This window comes from Anthonomus grandis, chromosome 3, assembly GCF_022605725.1.
Source record: "Anthonomus grandis grandis chromosome 3, icAntGran1.3, whole genome shotgun sequence".
NCBI classification, from domain to species: Eukaryota; Metazoa; Arthropoda; class Insecta; order Coleoptera; family Curculionidae; genus Anthonomus; species Anthonomus grandis.
This window is the reverse complement of record NC_065548.1, coordinates 24,244,550-24,272,192: the sequence shown is the minus strand read 5'-3', so window position 1 is coordinate 24,272,192 and position 27,643 is coordinate 24,244,550. Positions and strand designations below refer to the sequence as shown.

At 30.8% G+C, this 27,643-nt stretch overlaps 1 protein-coding gene across 3 annotated transcripts in view; it reads left to right on the top strand.

Moving 5' to 3' along the window:
* LOC126734675 (lachesin-like) overlaps positions 1-27,643 on the top strand; it is a 768,805-nt gene that overhangs the window by 542,339 nt on the left and 198,823 nt on the right. For all 3 annotated transcript variants that reach the window (XM_050438384.1, XM_050438383.1, XM_050438385.1), the window contains exon 3: positions 23,188-23,360. In XM_050438384.1, the coding sequence (XP_050294341.1) occupies positions 23,188-23,360 (173 nt within the window). The remainder of the gene's footprint in view (positions 1-23,187; positions 23,361-27,643) is intronic.

The following is a 27,643-nucleotide window of genomic DNA, read 5'->3' as shown; positions in this document are numbered from 1 at the left end:
AACCCGCCACAAAACTTCGAATTCGTAAACATAAAAACACAGGTTTAAAAATATTTTGTTTACCTTAATATATCATCGAACTTCATCAGATATTAACAGTTTTCTTGATTCCCTTGAGGATCTATTTACAAATATTGTTCCTTTATTTAATCATGTGGTTTCTATGGGAGATATTTATATTAATTTATTAAAGATGTGAAGACTTTCTGAGAGATTTTTAGCACTCTTAAATACATTTGATTTAAATCAAGTAATAACCGAGCGTACTAGATGCAATATATCTAACAATACAAGTACCCTACTTGATGTCATTATTATAACTATTTCCCAATTAAAAGAGTCGGTTCGTTGTCTTTGCCACAAACTATTAGTGATCACAACTTAGTATTCTGTTGTCTTGAGTTTCCCAAAAGTTAAGAAGGACATTTTAAAATTAAATGTAGGAATTATAGTGCTATTAATACGGATTTATTTGAGCATGACGCTTTATGACTTAATTGGGATAGTATCTATTACTTAAATTCCGTTAACGATAAGCTTTTAACAACAATATTTTTTGTTTAGTTGACAAACCTGCGCCAATTTAGACTAAAACTATTAAAAATAAACCATTTAATTTCTGGATAACTGACAATATTAAATTGCTTATGAGGCTCCGAGATAGAGCACTGCAAAAATATAATAAAAATAAAACTGAGTTAAATTTAAACTATTATAGGCAATTACGAAACTATACAAAACATGCTATTCATCGGAAAAAATATCATATTATAATACACTTTCTACAAAAAAAGCATGGAAAATGTGGATTTTTGAAAAAATTCTGATAAACTACATCTAACTAAAGCAAAGAATACCGATTTGTCTTGTAATTTTAGTAATCCAGAAACCCTAAATAATCATTTTTCTCAATGCGTTAATAAAATTAACAATAATATATCACAAGTCAAATTATATAAATTTTTACAATGAAAATAAATGGAATAATGGCAATCAAGAATTAAATTTAAGTCTTCTTGATAAAAAAAGCATTAATAGTTAAAACCATAAAATCAGATAATGGACTTTGTATATATGATATCAAGCTTTGCCTACTTTTTGTAAAAAACCATTTCTAAACATTTTAAATACTTGCATTCTTACAACTGTATATCCCGATAACTGGAAAAAAGCACTTAAAAGACCCCTTTCAAAAGTCTCTAATCCAAAAGAACTAAAAAACATAAATTTTATCAGTAGTTTCTAAAATTCTAGAAAAGCGTATGCACCAACAACTTTATAATTTTGTTAACTCATTTGGGATACTTCCAGATAGTCAATCAGGATTTAGAAGGAATTCTAGTACAACTAGTACAACTACTAGTCTGGTGGGAATGTTAGATAACATAAGACTTAAAGAAGAACATAAACAAAATACTTGCATGGCGGTGCTTGATTTTAGCAAAGTTAGGATATTTTAGTTGTTTCGAGTTTACGGTTTCTTTTTTTTTATTCCTATCTTAAAAATAAATTACATTCAGTGTTGTTAAAGACCAACAATGGAAGTTTGGAGCAGTCAGAATATCTTAACTTGAAAATTGGTGGTCGTCAAGGCTCCATATTGGGACCTCTTTTATTTTCGATTTATGTTGAGGATACAACAATATGCTAATGATTCTCAGATATACATCAGCTATTAAATTTCTTAAATTTTAATATTTCTAAGCAAAAAATTAAGCCGGATATACTAAATATAGTTTATCCGATTCCAATGAGCATTACTTAAAAATTAACCCTGCTAAATCTAATATCATTTTATGGCTAGAATTTAGGAATTCTAAAGCACTTATACAGACATATAAATATTGAGATTAATGCAGCAGAAATTCCAATTCTATAACTTCGGAGCTTTCTAGGTCTATACAAAAATTGAAAAATATCTAGGTAAGATTTTCTTATAGCACTGCCTATCGGGAGCATATCACCACTTATTTAAACATAAACTCTATTTTAAATATGAAAATGAGAAGATAATTACACTTATATGCCTTTATATATAAAACAATAAAATCGGGTCAACCCCCTTATTTAAACGAGTTATTTACTACTCTCTCGTATTTAGACAATACTTGTAATGCTGGAAGTTTTAGGATACCTCAACATAGAACAAGTAACTTCCACAAGTAATTTTCGGTTGTCGGGGTTCCAATGTGGAATAACTTGCCAAATAACATTAAAAATTTGTCACTTAATAAATTTTACAGCATGATTAAGCAAATCCTTCTCGACCTCTAACGAGATGCCTAGTAGTATGTTTAATATAACTGCAAAATCAACTAGAGACCAAAGATAAACTGGCCTGTTCAGTTTTTCTTTTGCCTGTTCTTTTTGCTTTCCATCGCATGTCAGCCAAATTGCCTTGCCATTTTTGTTTCTGCCCTTTTTAGTTTTAGTTTTGTTCTTTTTTACATTAATTATTTGTTTTTTTTTTGTTTTTTTTTATAATGTTTTCAGTTTCAATATGATGGTTTGTAATGTCATTTTCTTGTTAAGGCCTGTTTTATGCAACTTGTGCTATCGGTTTTATATAATCGCGAAGCAGTTCCTTTTACCAAAAAAATATCAAATATTTTTTCTCATGTAATTATATTTATAATTTTTCTTTTTAATAAACTTTTGATTTTTTACTTTTTGATTTAAAATATTATGATTTTAAAATTTTATTTTTTTGCACTTTTTCTTATTCTTACATCTTGTAATATTTTCCAATACACCTATTCGTAATTACGACATTCTAAAAAAGTTTATAACGAATTTGATAGCGTTTAATTATGGATATTTTACATCACTAAGTTTAAAGTGTGAACGCTGCAATGTACATATTTGGCTAAGAAATACTTTCCGGAAATAAGGGCTCTTACGCCTTTATCTTGAGTACTCATAACGGTATCACTATACCCTCGACCTAGAAGACAATTTAAATTCAAATTAAACATTTTTAATTTAGATAAAAGAGTATTAGTTAAGCCTAAGGCTGGTAAACAACTAAATACGAGAAAGCACAAAAAATCTTCTCCAACTCTAACTACTTTGGTTTTACTTTCCGCATAATGGATGCACAACGATAGTTAGTTCTTCCTAGTTATATCTTCAGTCTTTTCAAGTAATATTGACCTCTTTTCTTCCTTTTTTTCAATTGCAGCAGAATACCTTGTTAAACTATTTTAGCACATGTTTAAATTAATTTGTTTTGAATAAGTTTCATTTTAATTAATTCATTTTGTATATATGCTCTTAGAATCTTGACACTTCAGATGACTTAAAACCTGAGAATCACCATCTTTGGCTCTAAACCTTAACAGTGCTTTAAGATTTAAATCATTATGTGCTCTAGGATTACATAACTAGCGTCATTTGTACCTCTTAAGGAATTTTTGTCGTCCACACAGCAAATATGCTTTTAAAATAGGTTTAATCTTTTCACGATTTACTTTCGTTTGTCTTTCTAGCCCTGAATCCAACAAGATGATAGCATCTAGGGTTATCACTTTCATTACAGATGTAAAATTTTCTGCCTTTATTATGGCGCTTACATGGTAATAACTATTTTGGTGTAACTCAAAAATCTCCTAGGCTTTTTTCCAGTTAGTAAAGGATTTTACTACTAAAGATCCGAGATCCTTCCTGCCTTTTTCATTAACGCGTTTAAACGCGAACTCTACATAGAGCGCCTTGTACTTTATGGGAGTATACCAACCAGCCATGAAGCTTTAACCAGTTCCTCTGAAAAATAGGTATTTTTTTTGACAAAGGAAAGACCAAACTTTTAGAGTCTAGCAATTTGTCGAAAAACTTGAACGGTGAGATTTCCAATATCAATGATAGAATTAAATTCCTTTGTCTCTGCCGCTTCAATTTGAATATGGCCTTCAACCTGCTGATGCTGTGGCGGTTGTAGGTTTATTTTTTTAGTACAAAATTCAAAATCGATGTTTGTTCTTGATGCTTCATTTCTGTGACGGAAATAAATATTAAATATTTATAAAATCCTATAAGAAATTATGGATAGGCGAAAAAAAAAACAAATAAAAAAATCAATTTTTGACATAGCTCGGTTATAACCGTAAAATATAAAATAACCGTATATTTGACACCATAATTTTGTAAATTATTATGTAAAACTTTACATTATAGAAACTATGCATTTGCAGTATTTGATAACACTTTTTTTTTATAGCAAACAAGGCAACAGAATTATATATACCATTGCCTGCCACCTATTTGTTTATTTTAAAACCTCACTTCGCTAATATGTTACACGTTGGCCTGTTTTTAAAGGGCAGAAAACTCTGATAATATAAAAAATTTAATTTATTGTTAACGCCATTCCTGGAACCAATGCTCTGACCCATGATAGATAAAATGCACTTAAAAATTGCAAAAAAAATCGAACAAATATAAAACTTTGCTTTATTACCCTAAACAGTATAGTAAAATCGCAGAAACTTGTGCTAAAAATCATTTCTTCTCTCTTCTTTATTATGGCTTTCCTTGCTGGAGAATTTAGCATTATCGTATAAGCTGCGAAATGCGAAAAGTAAGGCGTAACATTTTTTTAATAGAGTTGGTAGTGCGGATAAACTAACCAAAATGAAAGCAATAAGTGCCGAGATCATATATTATACATAATACTCAAATATTTATTTTATGTTTTGGTGTTCTAGTTCTGGATTATTTTCTTAAAGTTTATTTACTTATACTTTTCTTTAATTTCTTATATTTTCATGGGAGGGGGGTTTGAACCACTCAAGCCCTTCCTTATTTATTTTTTGGACTACATAAATAATGACCTGTATAAAAAAAACACAGAACCGTTGTTGAACTTCAAATACTAATTACGAATACATCAATTGATGAAAGATCAATCGTAGAAGTTACAAAACGCATACTTAAGTGTGCTCAAAAATTTATTAAACAAGATGTCTGTTGAGGCCTATATGATTATCGAAAACATTATGCACCTCTTGGCAACCGCGTATACTTGGGCAGCTTATATCGACGGCTCCGTGCAAGAAAGGAAGGGAACCAGACTCCTCTTTAACACGCCGACGCGAAAGTAGCGTCTCTGCACGTTACGTAACAGTGACATGAATTATAATCGTTTGTTTTACGTTTTTTTATAAGTTGTAATAATTAGTTTAAATAATACATATGTAACTGATTTACATTTCTACTTTAATAAATTAATGCTTAAAGTAGTGGCCTTCAAGTTATTAAAATCGTACACGTCACGACAACGAAATTGGTTTCGTCAGACCAATAAACAATGTCAATGTTTTTACTCATTTATTGTAAATTAAGTAGAGGTACTTGATGTCATTTATTTATTTTAATACCAACTTACCTAAATTGGGTAAAATTATTTATATCACTATAACTTTGTTTTTTTAGGTTAAGGCTATTATGTAAACTTTCTTATTAAGAAAATTATTATCTTGATGAATGCAAAGAGAGTCACAACAACAGGATCAAAAACAAAAACTGCTAAACTGCCCAAATGGAACAAGATCTTTCTGGTCGGTGTCGAAAGCCGTTAGTCAAGGATTTGCTAAGTCGGCCTTGCCACCCCTAACAGCAGATGGTTCAATCGCGGTAACAGCAAGGGAAAAAGCCAACTTACTGGGTAAACTCTTCGCGTCCAATTTTACTCTGCACCCGCAAGGCAAAACACCGCCATATTTGCCAAGGGTGGATTCATCGATGGGAGAAATTTCGTTTCCCCAACGAATTATAAATAAAATTCTTAAAAACGTAGACACCAACAAAGCTTCTGGACCCGACGGAATTCCAGCCCTAGTACTAAAACGTTGTGCAGACGAATTGACTCCTCCCTTATGTAGACTGTTCACGGCATCGTATAAACAGGGCTCATTTCCAACAAGCTGGAAAACTGCTCAAGTGCAAGCTGTACCCAAAAAGGGTAAGAAGACGATGCCGTCCAATTACCGCCCGATTGCACTAGTTCCAGTAATATCGAAGATTATGGAGAAAGCAGTCAACCAACAACTGTTAAGATATCTGGAATCATTTGGACTAATCAGCGATCATCAATACGGCTTCCAAAAGCTTAGATCCACCGGCGACCTTCTGGCTTACGTCCACATTTGTGGACGGAGGCCATGGAGAAGCACGGCGAGTCCCGCTCAGTCGCTCTTGACATTTCCAAGGCGTTTGACAGAGTATGGCATGAGGGACTACTAACCAAGCTCTCCTCAATCGGCATACAAAACTCATTTTTGAATTGGATCAAAAGTTTTCTTGAACAACGAACAATCCAAGTAGCCGTCGATGGACACCTCTCCGACAAATTTAACATTAACGCTGAAGTCCCTCAAGGATGCATCCTATCCCCCACGCTTTTCTTGATATATATCAACGATTTGATAGGAAACACTATCAATCCAATCTACAGCTTTGCGGAGGATAGCACACTTATTTTACATTTAAGTCCGCCAAACCAACGACAGCCGCAACTTCTCAGAATCTTAGGCAGCAACAAGTAGCTTCAACCAACAACGATATCAGAGCAATCTTGGAGTGGGGCGGTAACAATCTGGTCAATTTTAATGCTAAAAAAACGCAGGCTGCAGTATTTACGATGAAGACTAACGTTGATGGCCCGGAGCTGGTTATGGCAGGGAAAACATTGCCAATGAAATCATCTTTACATCTTCTAGGAGTCGAAGTCACCAACAGTGTGTCCTGGCATGACCACGTTACCGAGATCGCCAGGGCAGCTTCCAAAAAACTTGGAGTGCTTTTCAAAACGAAAAAACTGTATACACCAGAACAGCTGCTGACTCTTTATAAGGCTCAAATACGCCCTTTCCTCGAGTATTGCTCGCATGTCTGGAGCTCTGCACCCAAGCATAGTTTAAAGCTGCTAGATTCTATACAGAAGAGAGCTATTCGTCTTATCGACAAACCAGAACTGACAAAGAGTCTGGATAGTCTGGAGCACAGGAGAAAGGTGGCTGATCTCTGTTTATTCTACCGTTATTATCATGGTAAGTGCTCCTCTGAGCTGGCAGGCCTAATTCCACCTAGGGCTGTTCCAGCAAGAAGGACGCGTCTAGCAGTTGCGGCTCATCAACATCGAGTCCACCTGCCTACCCCAAGGACGTCGCTGTATCGGGACTCATTCATCTGGAGAACATCTTCTTTGTGGAACGGGCTTCCACCTCACATATTTCCCGACGCATACAACCTGCAGCGATTCAAGATAAATGCCCACAAATATCGCGCAAGCACCACTCCAAGAGTGACATAGGACTTTCCTCTTGTGCTTGTGTTTACCATAAAAAAAAAATCTTTAAATTTATGTAAAAATATAAAGGAAATTCCATTTAACAAAAGTATATCTTTCACATTTTCTAAAATGTAAGGTTAAATTTTTGTCTGTTTTCACCTTTTTATTTAACAAAAATAATCCTACTAGTTTGTTAATAAAACCTATTCTGTATTTTAAATATTAACAAGGATACAAATAGTGCCGACTTAATCGGAGGCACCCTGTATAATAAAATTATAAGTAAGACAAAGAATATTAGATATAAATTTAGCTATACAATTACAGTCTTTTTGAACAAAAAATTTGTAAATTTCTCAATACGCCATTCATTCTTCCTATGAACTCATAAAGTAACTTACCGTAAAAAATAAGAACTAATACTTTAAAGGCTTTTCGAAACTTTCAAAACCCTAAAAGACATTTTAAAACAAAAACTGGACTCTTAGAACATTTAAAGGGAGACTTAAAAAGTTTTAATTGCTAGCTTTGAAGTTTTCCCGTGCAGAACTTATTAACCATAATAAATTATTTAGCGTAAAAGTTGAATTTTGTTACGATTTTGACTTTGATTTTCTTTGTTACGAAGCAACCTCAAACGGCAAAGAGAATTTTGTACTTCAGTAATTTGGAAATAAATTTTTAAGATTGCATTTTAATGCCCACTTGATTCTGCTGCTAGTTTTTTTATTTTGTACTGAACCGGCTTTTTGTAAGTTAAGTTTGTCAAAATAATTAAATTTTAGAAAATAAATAGGACTTGAAAATAAACTAGTTATAGCGAGAAGAAAAATAAGGTCATCAGATATATTTCTATTAAACAGTTCCAATGCAGTCTTTTATTTTAAAGTTAATATCTTTTTTAAAATTTATTTTCACACAATTCGACATCTTAATAAAACCAATTATCCCTGACATAGTCAAACTTAATTAGGCAAGCGAAGAGTTAAAGTGCTTGTATATTCTACGTGGAAACTAAAGTTGTTCTCCAGCCTGACATGGGTACAAACGTCCTAAACGTTCAATTTGACACCATTTAATATAAGTTGAGATGTTTGGTATAGAGTCCTTTAATTATTCTAATTCCAGGATCTATATTTGCCAATTTGCCATCAATTTCGGCAATTTAAAAACAAACAGTCAAATATAAATGTTGGTATTATTTAAAAGTTTCAGTATCAGTAAAAAATGTATTTCTTTCTAATAAGCTATTATAAGTAAGAGCTAGTATTTAGAATTGAGGCAATTGGAATTTAAAAATGGGTTAGGGTCAAGAAAAAAACTGTTTTATTTATAAGGAAGACAAAATTGCCTCCAAGATAAATTGTGTTTATTATTTATTAAATGTTTCTTTATACAGGCCTTATTAAATATATTAAGATAAATAAATTGGTAAATTAGTAATTTAAATTTCAGGAAATAGTTATTACTTTAAATTAGGCATATTTGGTAAAGTGGAAAATTTATTCAGTACAATGAATTTTTGTTTTGTGAGAATTTATTTTAATTGGGCATGCAAATAAGGCAAAGGAATCATCTTGATCGTAAAACATATTTATGAGCTGTTGGTATGATTCAGGGCGGTATGAATATCCGTGATGTGGTAAATGCTATAAATTCTACTTAAAGCACTATTTATGACAGAGATTTAAAAAGACTAGCGACATGAGCGACATACTGATCTAGCAAAAGCAATAGAACCTTTCCATGATTATTGGCATTCAGACATTACGAAACCACAATATCACTAAAAACGTATCATTCATTTTATCCAAGAGACCAAACACAAAAAACAAAAACACCAATTATCTGATTAAATGTAATTTTCGTAGTATTACGCTCCTTTAGAAGAATCGTCAGGCCTCAATGCAAATTAAATGTTTACCGAAAGAACGCTTATAAAATTTGATAAAACTTTATACCTAGACCTTCACCTACACAAATCACATTACAACTAATAACAAGTCAAAATCTAGGTTAGGTCAACAACACCCAACAAGGATAAAATAGAATATGAAGTAAAAACGTAAAATGTCATAAGTGAGCAATAATCCAGCAACCTAAAGATTCACAGGCGGGCGCTTAACTCGTAGATGACAAGTTTCCAGATAAATGGATAGGGCGAAGGGGGCCTATAGGATGGCCTGCTAGATTTCCTGATATAATGCCGTTAGACTTTTTTCTATGGGGTCATTTGAAATCTATTGTGTTTACTCCCCAACCTGAAAGTTTGGATGAACTTCGTCAACGCATCATCGACAGCTGCCCACAACATGTTTTTGAAAATGTCCTTCAGGAATTTGAACATCGCCTATATCATTGTTTGGCCAAAAACGGGCAACATTTTGAAGACTTATTTAAATAAAAACTGATATTTTTATGTTTTTGTTTTCTATCTGAACAAATTAAGATAAACAAAGATTTTTCTAATTTTCTCGAAAATGAATCAATTGATTTTAAAAAATCAAACGTCAAAATAAAAGACTTTGAAAGACATTTTAAACAAGCTATTACTCGATACCCCTTGCCATTTAAAATTTTTAAGGGAATGACCCTAGGGGGCAGAGGGTGAAAGGGGGTGAAGTAATTTTAGGTTAGGAAAACGTCCCCCTTGACAAACCTTTTGACGTATTTCGGCGTGTTTTTTTAAACAGTGGTTTTCGATAAATCTATGGTGGGAAGTTTTCAAATGAACACCCTGTATATGGGAAGGGCAAAAAATTTTTTAACATCCGGAAAAATTAGTTTTGAACCCTGGTATGCAGTATTTAAACAAAATATATTTTTACGCCTGATGATGTTCCAACAAGAGCAACACAAAGTAAGTAAGCTGCAATAGGGTTCATGAAGACAATGTTTACGCGATATGTTCTGCTAAAGCTCTAGTACGACATCAAAGAACATCAGAATGGCCAAGAGTGTGTATGAACTTGCATTCTTTTTACCGATAAATCAAAGATCTGGTATATGTCCTGGTTTAAGAAGGCTGAGGATGTGGCGAATACCTGACAATGCGCCTCACTTTCAAATCATTTAAAAATTTGAAATTTTCCCGCACCAAGGCAGAATATTAATGGTTTCCACTGAAAGATTCTCAACAGCAAACAAATATCAAGTGGAAATTCTGAAACCCATTGTTTGTTCACGCACTTGAGAATTTGATGAAAATGTTGTACGGTTACAGCCGCATATTGCAAGAACCTTTACAAACTTTTTGGATAGAACAATATGCGCCAAGTGCCAAGCAGATGTCAAGCTGTTATAAAACAAAGTTGGTTTTATACTCTATTAATAAGGAATTTTTGCTTTTTATTTAAATTCTGGGTTTCTGAAAAATGTTATCCTCCAAAATAAGCCTAATGTCAGTTTTATCCCAATTTTAAGGAAGTCGGTATAAGAACCTTATTAGGTAGTTCAATATAATATAAATATTAATTAAGAATACAACATCATCGTTTAGAGTAATTCTCGGTTGATAATTTCCAAATAAGCATAGCAAAAGAATTTTCATTCGTGTTCTGCCTCTATGAATACTACTGAGATAATCATTAAAAAATTATGTTCTATAATATTCTATATCAGATAAATAGGTTAAAATTAATACAAAGATAAACAGAAATAGCAATTATTACTTACAATTTATTACTTTCGCATTTATAGGAATACAAAAAGCATTTTAAACTCATTTCTGGTCAACTATGGGTCTATATTACAGCTGAGATAAGTATTTCATAATTTTAGATCTGCAGAATATTAATATTTATTACTGAGATGAATATGCTGCTAATTCCTTGTCGCTAAAAGATTAAAAATATTATTCAAAATTTAAATAAAAAAAAAACTTTTAAAAGCCTATTTTTAAGAGAATAAAAAAATATATATAAAAAAGTTCCGTTTCTCCGTTTCCTTCTCTTCCGTTTTCTCTTACACAAAAATAAAAACTCGTTTAGTCCAATTCTTCATATGAGGTTTCACAATATGTTAATACGTCAATAATACAAATTTAATGATGGTTAGGATTTTAAAATGCATCTGATATCAGTTTTTTTTTTAATTATACGTCCACAAATGAAACAAATTTCACTGCTCAGATCATTTATTTTTGTATTTAACTTTTCTTTAATAATTATCCATCATCTTATAATAAATTTATAAAATTAAACCGAATAAGAAAAAAGGCAATTTCTCAGATAGCAAAAGATTTTCCTTATTTAACAGAAATCTAAATTTAAAATTTAACGTAAAATTTAAATCTGAATTTAACCTGTGTTCAACCTGCTGATCTGTTATTTATTTTCGTAGCGTAGTGAGTAATTATTAAAAAGGTTAAATTAAAGAGTAGTATTTTGCTACAGAGCCAGAAATTGGAATTTGTTCGAAAATGAATATTCGTAAATAATAAATAACGAATGTTTGCTCGAACTTTTAATTAGTTCGAGAGTAAATGAATAACTTAAAATAGACTCTTAAGTATTTAATATGTGAAATTCAATGTCGATCTATCTATGTAAAAATATTTTTATTTATTCTCTTATAACTTAAGAAATACCAAATGGAATACAAATGGCCTAGTTCTATTTGCTTATTTTGCAATAACAAATCCCTCTGCTTGATGCAACGTCAGAGGCGCCCTCTTCACCTATAGCATATGTAGTACGTCTAAAGCCTCTACTTTTAAATATTACCCATCATTTTTTACCAAAATTTTAATTTTTTATTGTAACTAAAGACCTTACTATTCCCAATATGATATTATACCAAAGGAAACTTAACACAAAAAGAAAAACCTATTAATATCGTTGAAAATCAGTCTTCTCAGTCTTTTAATGAGAAAAAATTTGATGTTCTTAATAAGAATCTTAACTTTGCTCTACTTTCAAATTCCAAAAACAACCTGGAGAAGATAATAGTAAGTGTTGATTCATTAATTCAGTACTTGCCGGAGTTTTCGAAAGGTTTTGCTAGAGAAACTATTTGCAATCAAACTACAAGGAACCTTACCAAATTAAAAAATACATAGGGTTTTATATTAAATGATTGAGAGAAAAAAACTGTTTCTACTTAAAAGCTGAGAAGGGAAGCAAAGTTGTTATTTTAGACAAAGCAGAATATTTTAAACATGTTTATGATCTTATTGAAAATGGCCCATATACAAAGATTTCTAAAAACCCTTTATTAAAAATGATCTCGCAGGTTAAGACAACATTAAATCGCACCTTCGGTAAGACAAGGACATTATTGAGTTTTTTCAAATTTTACAATACAGCACTTTAAAGTATTTTTTTGCGTTTAATACCATATTTCTTCAATGATATTGCTTCGCGGTAGTTCTGCTTTGCATGCAAAGTACCTTATGGTTTTTGGAATGAGAACATGTCTTCCACAGAACGGAAATACCTCTAATTTTTTTTTAAATATAGTAACAAAGATAAAAAATACACATTTATGCCTTTGTCGTACCAAAATGTAATTTCTTTTGTAATTATGGCCGTAATTCAACCTTAATTTTTTGAGCTATTTGTAATAAAAATTACTTTCTTTTCTAAAAAAACGATTTATTAGCAATAAGTAGGAATTTATTTATAACTGATAATATAACTAAAAGTACACATATTTATTTTTTTAAAGTTTGTAATTATGATAATACCCAGTCACCGAAAGTTACCATTAAAACAAGGCATTATAAAATGGTTCATAGAATTTTGGAACTATATTAGAAGTAATTAATTGACGGATATCTTTTTTTTTACGGTTTGGAATTGGTAAATTTTCAGTGTATAGCACCTTTAATACAATCTCATAAATTTTTTTTTATTACGCTTTGTTGTAATATTTGCTTCTATCCAGGTATCTGATTTGTAGCTATTTTTATGTTGATGTGTTCCTAAGCTTTTTTTACCTTTAGTAAACTTTATTGCTTTCATATTTGTTAATTTAAAAATATTTCCATCAACATCTTTGTTAAGATTTAAAGAAGTTTCATCAGACAATAACTTCAGATTAAAGAAGGAGTCAAAGTTCATTTCTTTAACTACGAATTTATTGCCACTCTTTTTGACGTTTTTGATGAGACTTATATATTCAGATGGTGAATAGATTGGCCCTGCGTTCTTCGCACGTTTAACGTTTTTTTCGATAACTGAGTGAACTGAATCAGCTTTATTTTGGGTGTGGCCCCTAATTAGAAACTTGTGGGTAATGGACTTTATAGGTAATGTATTAACAGCATAGTAATACATTCCAAATACATACCTAAAATTTAAGAAAAAGTTATGTGAAAATTATTTATCAACTCAACTTTATTATTGGAGACCTTACTTATTTTTTTGCTGACCGCAACAGTTATCTGAATAAAGTATTATGTCTGTATCGGGTTGCTTGTCAGAAAGCTCCTTCAAAAACATGTAAAGGCAGGTTCCTATTTCATTAGCTCCTCGTTTTCCAGGACCCTCGTGCCAGAAAAACAAAATGTTTCATCATCATTGATATTGGAAACTTTAAAAATAATAAAAATAAAAATTATTCAGATTTATTTATAAACTAGAAAAATACTCTTACCGTAAAATTATAACAATTGAGCTTGTATTTATAAAAAAAGGCTGAAGATTGGCCAACAGGACATGGTAAAACTGCCTGTAAGTCAAATATAGCAATTATACTGTGGTTGTCGATGTCTTTTTGAAGTTCTAGTCGGCTCAGATTTTTTTCTTCTAAGTGTAATTCGTACTTAGCCGACAGTGGTTTTTTTATCAACAGCATTTTTGTAAGCCTCACATTCGTCACATTGATCTTTACGAGGTACAAACAGACCTATGTTGAAATCATTATTGAAAATGCGATGATAAGCGTCATAATTTACACAGTCTTTGCCAGCTGCTTGCTGGAGATTTTTATAGCTGCGATGCAGCTCCGCTACTGTCAGACTACCATCTATAAATTCTCGGCTAGTATTACCTCTTAAGTAATGACTTTCCACTCGCGGAATCGAGTTTATATGATCATGAACCGATTGTATGACTTCATGACTTAGTTTGGATTGTTTACCATGCTTTCTTTTCATGATTATCGACAGGAGTCATAATATACAACTCATTATTAGTTATTTTATCAGTCACGTTCCGTAGAGTTTTTTCACCAATACTCAAAGTGTTAAGCCAAAAAATCTTACAGACTCTGACTTCATGTCCATTTATCATAAAGTAGTAAGATGAGTTTGGTTTTCTAGGTGGTTTATTTAGAGGTGCTGTTAGATTTAATCTTGATTCGTCGGTTTGCAAGTTGTATTTTTTTTAACACAAGATGCCAGAAAGTCTCTTTGTCTTTGATGTTTTTCTAATTCCCAGTACTTCTTAAAAATTCTGTTTCTCATTTCAACTCAAATTTTAGTGGAGCACGAAAATCGGCATGTATGGTTGCATGGAGGACGAATACATTTTGGTTCAACATTCTTGCCCCTTTTTGGAAGATACTCTTGGCCGCTGTTTTTTAAACGCTTTGATATATTTTGTTTCTATTGGTGTTTATTTTTTTGTCGTTTCCTAGACTTCCTTTCAGTAGATTCTGGCACCACATGATTTTCGTTTACGCTCAATGTTTATCCTGGTTCTATATTATTTTCACTATGTGCATTAGCATTATCCTCCAAGACAGCCACATTTGTCGCAGACCTAGAAGAGCTGCTAGGTGAGCTTGATGAGCTCTGCTCGGAACTTGATGAGCTGCTGCTGTCGGACGTCGATGAGCTAGAAGGAGAGGTTGGTCGGACCTCGACTTGAGGAGCTAGAAGAGCCGCGACGAGTAGAAGGTCTAGTTTCATATACAGGTATTGGCTTTTTTGTGCAACGTGGTGGCTTATACTCTGATCCTTCTGGTGGAAAATCTCCATTACTTAAAGAACCAGAAATATTACTTTTCATTAATCGAGGATCCTGGTTTTCAAAACCTAAAAGAATTATGAAAAAATAAGCATAACAATAATGGACTAACAATCAAAAGTTGCAATATTTTAAATTCGTACCTAAAGTTGTATTTATCGTTGGAATAATATCTATTGCTTTAGAAAGGTTATTATCTTCCACCAACTGTACTAACTTAAGATCCCTGTTTTCTAAATCTTAAAAAAATAATATTAATTAATATCTAAGTAGATAATAAAAGATATTTTAATGTAGATTTTAATTTAAAGGTAAAAAAGTTAATATTATTAGCATTAATCAACAATCTAGTAGTTATTTTCTATCCATACCTGATGTTTCATTTTTTAATGTAGACGCCGGTGTCTTTAATTCTTCATTTTTGTTTAACCACGTCTCGACCTTGGCTTTGGAAGAAGAATCTAAGAAATAAATAGCAAAATTGAGTAAGAAATATACTTATTTGAAATTATATGAAGAAATCATGATAAAGTATACCTATTAATAATGAATCATTTTCTAAATTGATAGTTTCATTATGGGACACGATCTTTTTTAAGCAGGAAATTGCTGGGTTGTCCTCCAGAGGATGTTGCCTACTGTTTTTTTCTTCAAGCATCATCAACATTTTTTTACTTCGGGAGCCCATTTTGTTCTGAAATTTTGAGAAATCCGAAAAAACATAAATGCAAAATCATAAATGTCATCTCGAAAACGCTGGCTTTCTTTGTTTTACTCGTACGGAATAAACTGATATTTTTACAGAAATATTTTCTGCATCTTAACCCGTTTCACTCATATTCACTTGACTTAGTTTGGTTAAATGGTTTAAAAATTTTCAATTTCGTGTTTGTGACCCAATATCTTCAATTGTGGAGTATCTTCAATTATTGCGGAGAGTTGTTGGGTGGGGTCACAAATAAAACAGAAACCTGTTTACCTAAATATCGACGTTTCGACTTATTATAAGTCATCCTCAGGACACTGAAATGGATTCAAGTAATTACAGAGATAAAACAAAGTAATTTCAAGTACATAAAAAACACTATTAAAATAAATGTTCTTTAAGTTACAAAAATTAAAACAACAAAAAACAAAAACCACGACACAGTTAAAATTACATTCAGATACAATCCGTTAAAAAAAAATGTTATAAAAAAAAACAGTATAAATTTTTTTTTTTTATTTATTTTTTTTTTTATATACATTACACCTCTTACCTAAGTCTAGGTTTCTTAAGTTATAATTAAAACACATTTATAATAGGAGCGTAGAATTATTTTTAACATGGGTTAAATTGTAGATGTTATTGTGGGCAAACTAGAATCAACAATAAGCCAAGAGAAACAAATGTTTTTATTCTTCCGAGCGTTTATTTATTTAATTTTTATGATTCAATGTTATGTTGATAAGTTAAGGATTAGTAGATAAGGAAGATGTATGTATCTATACGTTCAAAACCAGAAACTTAATTTGTTAATACACTGTGTGATCTAAATTTGGGACATACACTCTTTGACAAAAATAAATTTTATGTTTTAGTTTTATCTTTTTGGTAGTAAATTAATTAAATTATAGTAATTTGCATTAAGATCATCGGTGTCTTGTTTTTTATTAATGCTTTCTTTATACTTTTTTTTATTAACCATTTCTAGCAAAATTCTTTTTTTATAATTTGATTCTCTGCCAATGATCCGAGTGCTGTTAAAATCAAATTGGTGTTGTTGATTGAAGGAGTGTTCTGCTAGAGCAGTCTTCCCAGATGCTGCGTAGTTCGTTGGTTTTACGCTTCTTTCGTGTTCGCTAATTCTGGATTTTAAGTACCTGCCCGTTTGACCCACATACAGACCTTGACAATCAGAACAGGGTATTTTATAAACCACGCCACTTTGTAACTCATTTGGTGTTTTATCTTTGAGTTTTGAGAAGTATTTGTTGATGGTATTTTCATTTTTGAACGCTATTCTGACTTCATCATCTTACTTGAAGAAATGGGCGAACATCAGCAGACAACTTGCGAATTACAGAAATCACAACTGTTTTCTTTTACAATGTAGAACCAACCAGGTACTTCCATTACATCTTAGTAGATCAATTAATTGTAGAGGAGACTCCATTTAAAAACAAATGTTTTAATCTGTTTAGAGACTTTCAAAAAAAATCGCTTAATTTAGAGATTGCGTACACACACTGGAAAGTTTCCCTACTAGAAAATGATTTAAAATTTATTAAACAAACTGTTAAAAATACTTTACCGAATAACATATTTTTGTCTTATGAGCAATCGCAATTTCCGTACTATAATTGTCATTTTAAAGAACAGAAACAAAAGCAAAAAAAGAAATTACAAAGTCTTATTTTGGAGCAGACTGGAATTGACAGTATAACAACAAACAAAAAATGGTTTAAAAATTTAACAAAGTACACCTTTCCAAAAAATGTAGAAGTAACTTTAGCTTTGGGCAATAAATTTAATCTACCTTATGATAATCATAACTTTCCTCTTGAGCAGATTATAATCGATATAGAGTATGCCATTGGCCTTTCAAATAATGAAGAGTTAAAAATACAAAAAAGAAACCAATCTATTAACATAATTACTAATTTTATAAACTCATCTATTCTGCATAAATTAAATAAATCTGAAAAAACCCTCCTAAAATACAGTAACGAAACGAAAGAATTCTTAAAAAAACATAATAATATCTTAAAAACTAGGGCTGATAAAGGCAATGTCACCGTCGCGTTAGATAAGGAAGAATACCTACAAAAATCAAACCTTCTTCTTTCAAATACAGATACCTATCAAATTTAAAACAAAGACCCCACTACGTCTATTCAGAACAAACTTAATAAACTATTAGAAAACTTGTGTAAATCAAACTTCTTTTTAAAAGATCAAATAAAAAAACTAAAATGCAATAACGGAGTGCCTCCAAAAATGTATTTTTTACCAAAAATACACAAAGAAAATGCTCCTCTAAGACCAATTGTAAGTTTTGTAGGTTCTCCAATATATAATCTCAGTAAATATTTAGCAAATTTACTTAACTTAGCATTTGAAAAAGATCAATTCTACACAAAAGACTCCTTTGAAGTAGTCACTCAATTGCAAAAAATTTTAAAATTCCAAATAACTTTATTCTAATATCATAAGATGTAATATCTTTATTTACCAACATACCAACTAATTTAATTAAAAATATAGTCCAAAATAAATGGCACCTTATCAGAGATCACTGTAACATCCCTTTAGAAGAATTTTTAAGTCTTTTAGAGTTTGTATTTGAAAATAGTTATTTTACTTTCAATAATATATATTACAAACAAATCTATGGTCTTGGAGTGGGTAACTGTCTATCACCTATATGTTCTGATCTGATTATGTCAGAATTACAGAAATATTGTATGGGGAAAATAAAATTTAGGTTACCATTTTTTAAAAGATTCGTTGACGACATTGCCACGTGTATTCCAAAAACTGAAATAGAAAACATAAAAAGTACATTTAACAGTTTCCACCCTAAATTATAGTTCACTATAGAGTGTGAAACAAATAACAAACTTACATTTCTAGACATTCTATTAATCAGAACAGAAGATAATACAATCATCACTGATTGGTATCATAAACCCACTTTCTCTGAGAGATTTCTTAACTACCAATCAAATCACTCATTTAAACAAAAATTAAACATAATTAACAACCTAAAATCCCGCGCAATAGCCTTATCTCACTCCAGTTTTCATAAAAAAAATGTTAACAAAATTAAAGATATTTTACTAAAAAACAATTTTCCTCATAAACTATTAAACAAAATCCTAAACAATAACCCTACACCTATTAAAGTCAAAGAAAACCAAAATCATAAATTTGCAAAAATTCGTTATGTCAAAGGTTTGTCTGAAAGGCTATCAGGAGTTGTTCCTGATGATGAAGTCAGAATAGCGTTCAAAAATGAAAATACCATCAACAAATACTTCTCAAAACTCAAAGATAAAACACCAAATGAGTTACAAAGTGGCGTGGTTTATAAAATACCCTGTTCTGATTGCCAAGGTCTGTATGTGGGTCAAACGGGCAGGTACTTAAAAACCAGAATTAGCGAACACGAAAGAAGCGTAAAACCAACGAACTACGCAGCATCTGGAAAGACTGCTCTAGCAGAACACTTCTTCAATCAACAACACCAATTTGATTTTAACAGCACTCGGATCATTGTGTGTCCCAAATTTAGATCACACAGTGTATTAACAAATTAAGTTTCTGGTTTTGAACATATAGATACATACATCTTCCTTATCTACCAACCCTTAACTTATCAACATAACATTGAATCATAAAAATTAAATAAATAAACGCTCGGAAGAATAAAAACATTTGTTTCTTGGCTTATTGTTGATTCTAGTTTGCCCACAATAACACCTACAATTTAACCCATGTTAAAAATAATTCTACGCTCCTATTATAAATGTGTTTTAACTTAAGAAACCTAGACTTAGGTAAGAGGTGTAATGTATAATGTATAATGTAAAAAAAAATAATTTTATATTGTTTTTTTTTTATAAAATTTTTTTTTAACGGATTGTACCTGAATTTTAACTGTGTCGAGGTTTTTGTTTTTTGTTGTTTTAATTTTTGTAACTTAAAGAACATTTATTTTAAAAGTGTTTTTTATGTACTTGAAATTACTTTGCTTTATCTCTGTAATTACTTGAATCCATTTCAGTGTCCTGAGGATGACTTAATATAAGTCGAAACGTCGATATTTAGGTAAACAGGTTTCCGGTTTAAAAATAGTTACAGAAATAATTGTTTCTTCTCGTTGCGCCTACAGATTTTTACTCATTTTATTATTAAGTGTTTATTCAGATTTTTTTTTGAAAGTCATGTATCTCGTCCGTATAAGAACTAAAAAAAAAATAAAACCAAAATGCCACAATTATTTTAATATCTTCTTTATAAAAAACCTCTTGGAACAAAAAAGCCATAATTGTTTATGAGGCTATTAAAATATAAACGAAATTGGTACGACAAAGCCGTAAGTATTTTTATGACAAATTTATGAAACCAGTATTAGAATAAAAAGACCACAATTGTTTTTAAAACTACAAAATTCAAAATATATTAGAAGTACAAAGTCACAACTGTTTGAACGTCTTTCTTCCTCCAAATATAAGATCATAAAATGGCCATAATTGTAGTAAATGAGACTTTGTCTCACTAGAAACAAAAAGCAGAACACGGCATCACTTCACTCACAGGTGACGCGGCAACTGACCAAAAAGATTTTGTCGCGCCAAAGCGCATAAAAATGGACCAATCAGACAAAGGCACTGCTGTCCTCTGGCGTTATACCAATGAATTTCTTTGAAGTTCCTTTGTTCCCCCAAGTGAAGGTGAGTTTTTAAAGCATTTTGGCATACATAACAAAATTTTCGAATTTTTGACAATTGTGCCCTTGTCTTACCGAAGGTGCGAAATGATGAATGCAAAAACCCTATTTCCTCTTCAGAAAAATTCAAGTTACAACTTTCAAACCCAATAATTTCAAAATTATATTGTTTACAAGAAATCCATAAACCTGGCAATAAAATGAGACCAATTATCTTCACTATGGGATCTCCAACTTATTTAAAAGTTCTTAGTTAAGCAATTTAAGATATTAAAATTACCTTATAAATGTTTTTCAGTCAAAAACAGCCAACAGTTTATTTCAAAAGCCAACAATTTAATTCTAATGAAAATCTTGTTTCTTTCGATATATCTTCTTTGTTCCCAGGCATGTCTATACTAGGAACTTTGTAATATTTAATTAAACTTCGGGAAAGTAATGGTTTTAATAATATTCAAGAAATAGTTAAATTAACAAAACTTTGCATGTCACAAAACATTTTCCAATATAACAACTCATACTATGAACAACTGGAAGAAACAGCCACGGGTAATTGCCTCTCTTCCTTCCTAGCAGAGCTCTTTATGAACCGTTTTGAGTTAAATGCCAAAAATACTTTTCACGAATTTGGTTAAGATATGTTGATGATGTATTTGCCGTGTTCGACAAAAGCAAATACAATATTGTTAATTTTGGAGAACAAGTCAATAACTGTTTTTCATCTAAGAATATTGATTAGCTGATTAGAAGTCATATATTTAAAGTTAATTTAAAAAACTCTACCTCATTTCAAAAGGATGAAAGTAAGCAAAACTTTCGTTGCAATACCATATGATCCTATCTTGACGAGAGGCTTTGATAGAGTTCACAAAGACTTCTAAGAATGGTCTATCAAAGTTCGGTCAAGTTACGAAATCTTTTAGGAAACCCAAAAGATAAAATAAATGCCAACGAAAAATCCAAGATCTATAAGATTAATTGGAACTACATTAATAAAAAATACATAGAACAAACTAGAAGATCAATTAACGAGTTGAAAAGTCGAGTTTGGCTGAACATGTTTGAAATACTGTTCACTTTGTAGCTGTTTTTTTCCTAAATTACTTAAACCAGTTACTAACAATAGAAAATTAGAGGCATACGAAAGTTTAGCAATATTCAAAAATTAAAAAAACATTCTTAACAGGGTTAAAGGCCCCATCCCTTACAGCCAATTATATAGGTTAGTTAGTGTTTAAGACTTGGTCGGCCATGTTTTATTACATTTAGACCATTTGTAGGTAGTTTTAGTTTAGTTTTCATTTTCTCCTGAAGATGCTAACATCGTTAGCGAAACACGTGTCGAGAGTAAAAATAAAAAATTTTGGTTAGTGGTAAAAAAAACCGTCCCGTAATTTGTTCATCGATCTTTGTCAATTTTCAAAGCATGAAATCGTACGATTTTATTTACTTATTTAAGCAGAAAATATTCCCACCATATCACAATTAATTTTCATGAAATGAAACTACATGATTTGCTTTTTATTACCTATCACATATTTGCCTAGTTAGAAATAGCTGCAATCATTTGAAAAGCAAAGTGAAAGGTAAGATAATTTCCTCTATTATTAATAAATATAATTGCATTGTAAAGACATTCATCGACCTTTGTAAAAATTATGTAAACATATATTGTAAAACATATGAAATATGTTATTACTGCATGAAATGCAAAATATCAGACTTAAAAAAATCCTATTTTTTTTCCAGATGAGATATCCACTTATCCAGATGAGATCTAAGTAGATCTTAAGGAAATATGAATTTTTGGAAATGTTTAAACTTGCCATTTTTACTAAAATTGGGCCTAAAATTTTTAACGATCTTTTCAATAGTTTATGCAAGTCTTATTATAAAGACATTTAAATTCTAATGATTAAGGCTATAATTTTCCCGTAGTAGTTTTCTAAAAATGAGTTTTTCTAATTTTTTGCGTATTTTTCAGCATAGGAATTTTTGAAACAAAAGTTCCATGATTTGCTTATGAATTATTCCAATTTTGATTAATTATTACCAGGCGATGATCCCATTCCCATAAATCACAAAAACACCGGGCTCTTATAGGACTTATGCAGAAATTTATGACTTATACATTACAAAACTTTCTAGATGCTGGTTTAAACATTTAGTAAGCGAGAAAAGTTTAATTTAGAAAAAACATTTAAATGTTTTTTCCAAATATTTGTTTTTGTATTTATATTTGCAAAAAATTTAAATAAACCTTTTTTTGATAATACAGCAGCTTTTCACTTCGACAAAGGACCAATATATGATTCTATTACGAAAATTAACTTGCAATTTTCTCCTTTTGTTAAAAAATACTGAGACAATAACAATCAATTGCTCGCACACCAAAACCGATACGCGGTTTTCTTTTAACGACATCTTCAATTAATAAAAGTAATTTTAGCTTTGCTCATTTCCTCGCCAATTAATTCAATATAAAAACGACGGCAATTACGACAAACAGTGATTAATTACTGTCGTAATCAAACTTTCCTCTTTCTTTCAGGTTCCTCGCAAAACCCCTCAGAGTCACCTCAATCGAAATCAATAGACACGTTTGCGATGCCAGGAAAACCGCAAAAACCATACTTTGATGATATTGGACCGAAAAATATTTCGGCTGTCGTGGGGCAATCGGCTATGTTAACCTGTAGAGTTAAACATCCGGGTCATCGAACAGTAAGTAATTTTTAATTTACTACTTATATAAATATTGATTAAAATCATAGAAATATTAGTATAAGTAGATAATTTAGTAAGATCTTTCTTAAATACACCTACACTTTAAATAATGTTTTTTGATTACTTTGAATAGTATTTTTTTTTTTTTAAATAAGATACTTTAAATAAACCAAAATATGTAAATTTACCCAAGCATACCTTAGCTCAAAAGTTAATAGTTGATACAATTTTATTTTCTATTTTTCCTTATTCGCAAATTATCAACTTTTGGACTAAGGTATGTTTGGGTCAATTCACATGTTTTAGTCTGAAGTATCTCCAGTTTCGAGTTTTTTCGATCTTTCGCAAACACTCTGTAGTTAAAAAATGTTAGGTTGCTAAATTCGTTTACACAAGATAAATTATTTTTTTTAAAAAAGGATCGAAAACACGAAAAAAGTAACATAAAAACAAATGGTTTCTAAATAAAATAAAAAAACAAAATCTTATGTAATTTAGCAGTCCATTTAATATCGCGGTGCTCGATTGCGGATAAACCTTGAAACGGAAGAAACCTTAAATAGGGGGAATGTTAATTGAGTTAGAGGTGCTATTTTTTAAAATTTGTTTGGCTGATACAAGGTATACCAAAAAGCATGGTACCTAATTTGATTTTGTTTTTAATGAAACCACCTATATTTTTTTCTGAAACGGAAGTCTCATTTAACTCTCTTTTTAACCCTTAAACAGTTTTCCCCCAAAATGCGATGTTTTCTCGTTTTTAACAATTTAAAGAAATTTTTACGAAAATTAATGTTTTACTTAAATTTTAATATTTGCCACCGACGTTTTTTTATCTTTTTGAAAAATCTCCTTAGCTAAATTTATTTTATCCTCCGAAATTCCAAATTTAATTTTTTTATTTAGGGTGGTTAAAAACGTTACTCAAATAATGATATGTTTAATTCATGGATCCTGTCTTTATGGTTCTGCTCCCAATAGTTTATTATAGAAAGTAGATATCATATAATATAAGGCTCTGCGCATTAGTTTAGGTGCTATGCGTTCTACCCCTACACGGGCACTTTTAGTTGAAGCATTGGAACATCCTCTTTATTTGCGCCAAAGCATGCTTAGGGCTATGTTCCTTATTAAATACAAATTCCTAAATACAGATCTTCTATATGAGGTAAACAAATTAAACATTCAAGATTTAACAAATAAATATTGGCTAAAGGATGAATAATGTTAGATTTAATTGTACCCTTTGAATTAACAAAATTTGATTATTTCTGCGCTGCTGAAATATGCGTGGTTAAACACCCTTCGGTTACTAAAAGCTCTATATTAAATAAAAACATACTTAAATTAGAATAATCACAGCATGATAAGAATAAACATATATATACAGATGCATCAAAGAGTGAAGAAGGCAATGGAGCAGCAATAGAAAAGACTTAGACATTCAATATCAGTTTAGAATTAACAAAAATAGCATATTAACTTCTGAGGTAATTGCCTTTAGAGAGGTACTTAAACTTGCCTTACAAGATAGTAACAAAAACTATGTTATCCTATCGGACTCCATGTCTATTCTTCAGAGCATTGAAAAGAAGTATGATTTGTCTAATAAAGTTAACCCCATAATATGAGAAAATAAAAAACTTATACGCCGTTTATCCGTTTTTAACAAAAAAGTAACATTTCTATGAGTTAAGGCTCATACTGGTCTTACAGGTCTTGCAGGCTGGTAGATTTTTTAGCCAAAAATAGTATTGCTGTCGGCAACTACATACCTGATCTTCCTTGTCTCACTGATATAAACGCAATAATTAGGAAAAATACAAATGTTAAGTGCAATGAAATTTGGTAAAATATTTCAAGAAAGAAAATCAGCAAAGAATCTCCAGCCAGGCATAGTGAACAAAATGTGCCAAGGCATTTTAAAACAACTATAATTCGTATGAAATTAAGACATGCTTGCTACCCAGCACACCTCAATAAAATTAAAGTATTACCTACTGATCTGTGCACAAATTTTAATGTTACAAGTAATCTAAATCACACATTTTTGAATTTAAAAAATATACTCAAGAAATCGAGATGCTAGTGGTTAATTTACGCGTGGAATGTAAAATGGCTAGTCTATTTAATATTATGCATTTATTACCATAAGAAAATGCAAATATATTTAATTATCTAATTACCTTCCCTAGAAATGTAAGACTTAGTATTTAGTTTAGATTTTTAATTAGAATAGTTATCCTAGTTCCAAGTCTCATTCCCTTATGTTTCCATGGTCAATACCCTTGTATCGCATTAAGTCGCCCTGACAGACCCCAGTGGCGTGAAGTGTGTCTCACTGTCTTAAATATCTTAGCATAGCATAATGTAGCTAAGAACCTTCCTATATATTAGATATATCTAGCATTAAAAAAAAGCATAATTTGAATAAAAGATAAAGAGTATTTTAAAATCAATTATCAGAGTAGTTAGAAATATGCAATACGTAAAAATGGCAAATCAAAAATTGTAACTGGCTGCATGGTTAAATACCACATGCCACCAAATAAAAATGTTTCCCTTTATCTCTAACCGTTTTCTCTAAATTTATTCTTAAAGGAAAAATAATACATATTTTTCATAGGAATTATGAAACTTATTACGAAAAACAATTAATAGATATTTTATGGAATCAGAGAGACAAGCACTTTGTTACTCTATTCTATTCTATTTCTATTTCGGACAATTTTTAGTAAGAGAAAAAGTCAATAGTTGTAATCGCCCTAATAAAATATTAGTAGTAAAAACAAGTAATATTAGTTCCTAATGCTTATCTTATTTAAAAGTAAGAATTTTTTTCTTACATGTAAAAAGTTGCCCATAATTCATATATTCTTTGTTGTGTGACGTATGCCAATTAAAATATTTACCAGAGAATTAGTAAATATGATTTACGTTGTCGGTGAATGCCTTGGGAACTGTTTCTTTGGCTTTAAGAGTTTATTAGGAAATATTTCCTAATAACCGACATCTTAATGATAGTGTTGAAGAAATTCAAAGAATGATTTGAGCGTACTGGAAGTGTAGCATACAAAAAACAAACTGGAACAAAATTCGTTTCAAATAAGGAGAATCAATTGCATGTCGGTTGTAGAAAACCCGAAAGTTAGTGTAAGACAAATATATAAGACCTTAGAAATATTGACATTGTCCATGGGAAAATGTTTTAAAACAAACAAATAATATCTCTATCATGCTTAGTTTTAAGAACCTTACCGAAAAAATGATTTTGAAAAATACAAATTAATTTTTGGAGTAAAATAGTACATAATTTTGTTATTGGTCCATACTTTTTTGAAGACCCCGTAATAGAAGAAATTTTTCTAAACGTCTTAGGAGAGGATTTTTTACGCTTCATTGCAAATGTCAGAAAACATATCACACACCAATTTGGTAATAGATGGATTGGAAGGCTAGGTTAATTATCAAAATTAACTTTCGTATATATATTTATTAAGTTTTATACTGGATGACCTCCTAGGTCACAGGAATTACGCTTCTGGATTTCTTCTTATAAGGAAGTGTTTAATCTAAACTTTTTCATATTGCACCCATAACTAGGACAGATGAAGATATGCGCTCCATTCAACAGTTCTTTAGACGCATTTCGACTGCTATGATTCGTGCAGTTAAAAGATCTTATGATAAATATATATATTTCATATTTATGAAAAATACATATAATTCTTTCTTTAAGAACAAATTTTAAGAAAACGGTTAGAGATAAAGGCAAACTTGTTGCTATGAAATTGAAGATCAAAGAATGCTCTATCACAGCGCGTTAGTAGATATAGGGTGTTCTATTAAAAAAATAGCGCAAAATTAATTTGAAAATATCATTTGAGTAACGATTTTAATCACCCCGTACAAAAAAAAAGAATTTTGGAATTTCGAAAGATAAAATGAACTTAGTCTAGAACTCTACATAGATTTTTTTAAAAGATAAAAAACGTCAGTAGTAAATGTTAAAATTTAAGTGAATTTTAAATATTTAAATTTAAACATTGGTTTTCGTGAAGATTTCTTTCAATTGTTAATAACTAGGCAAAACTGTTTTGGGGTTAAAAAAGAGAGTCAAATGATACTTCCTGTCAAGTTTTGTATTATTTTTAATGATGTAATTTATGTTACGCTACTGCTTTTAGAGACGCTTATAGATAGTATAGGATTATATTTTCTCTCCGTCACACCTAGCCAGCTTGTGCGTTGTGCAAGAGAGACGACTCGCGGCCGACGGT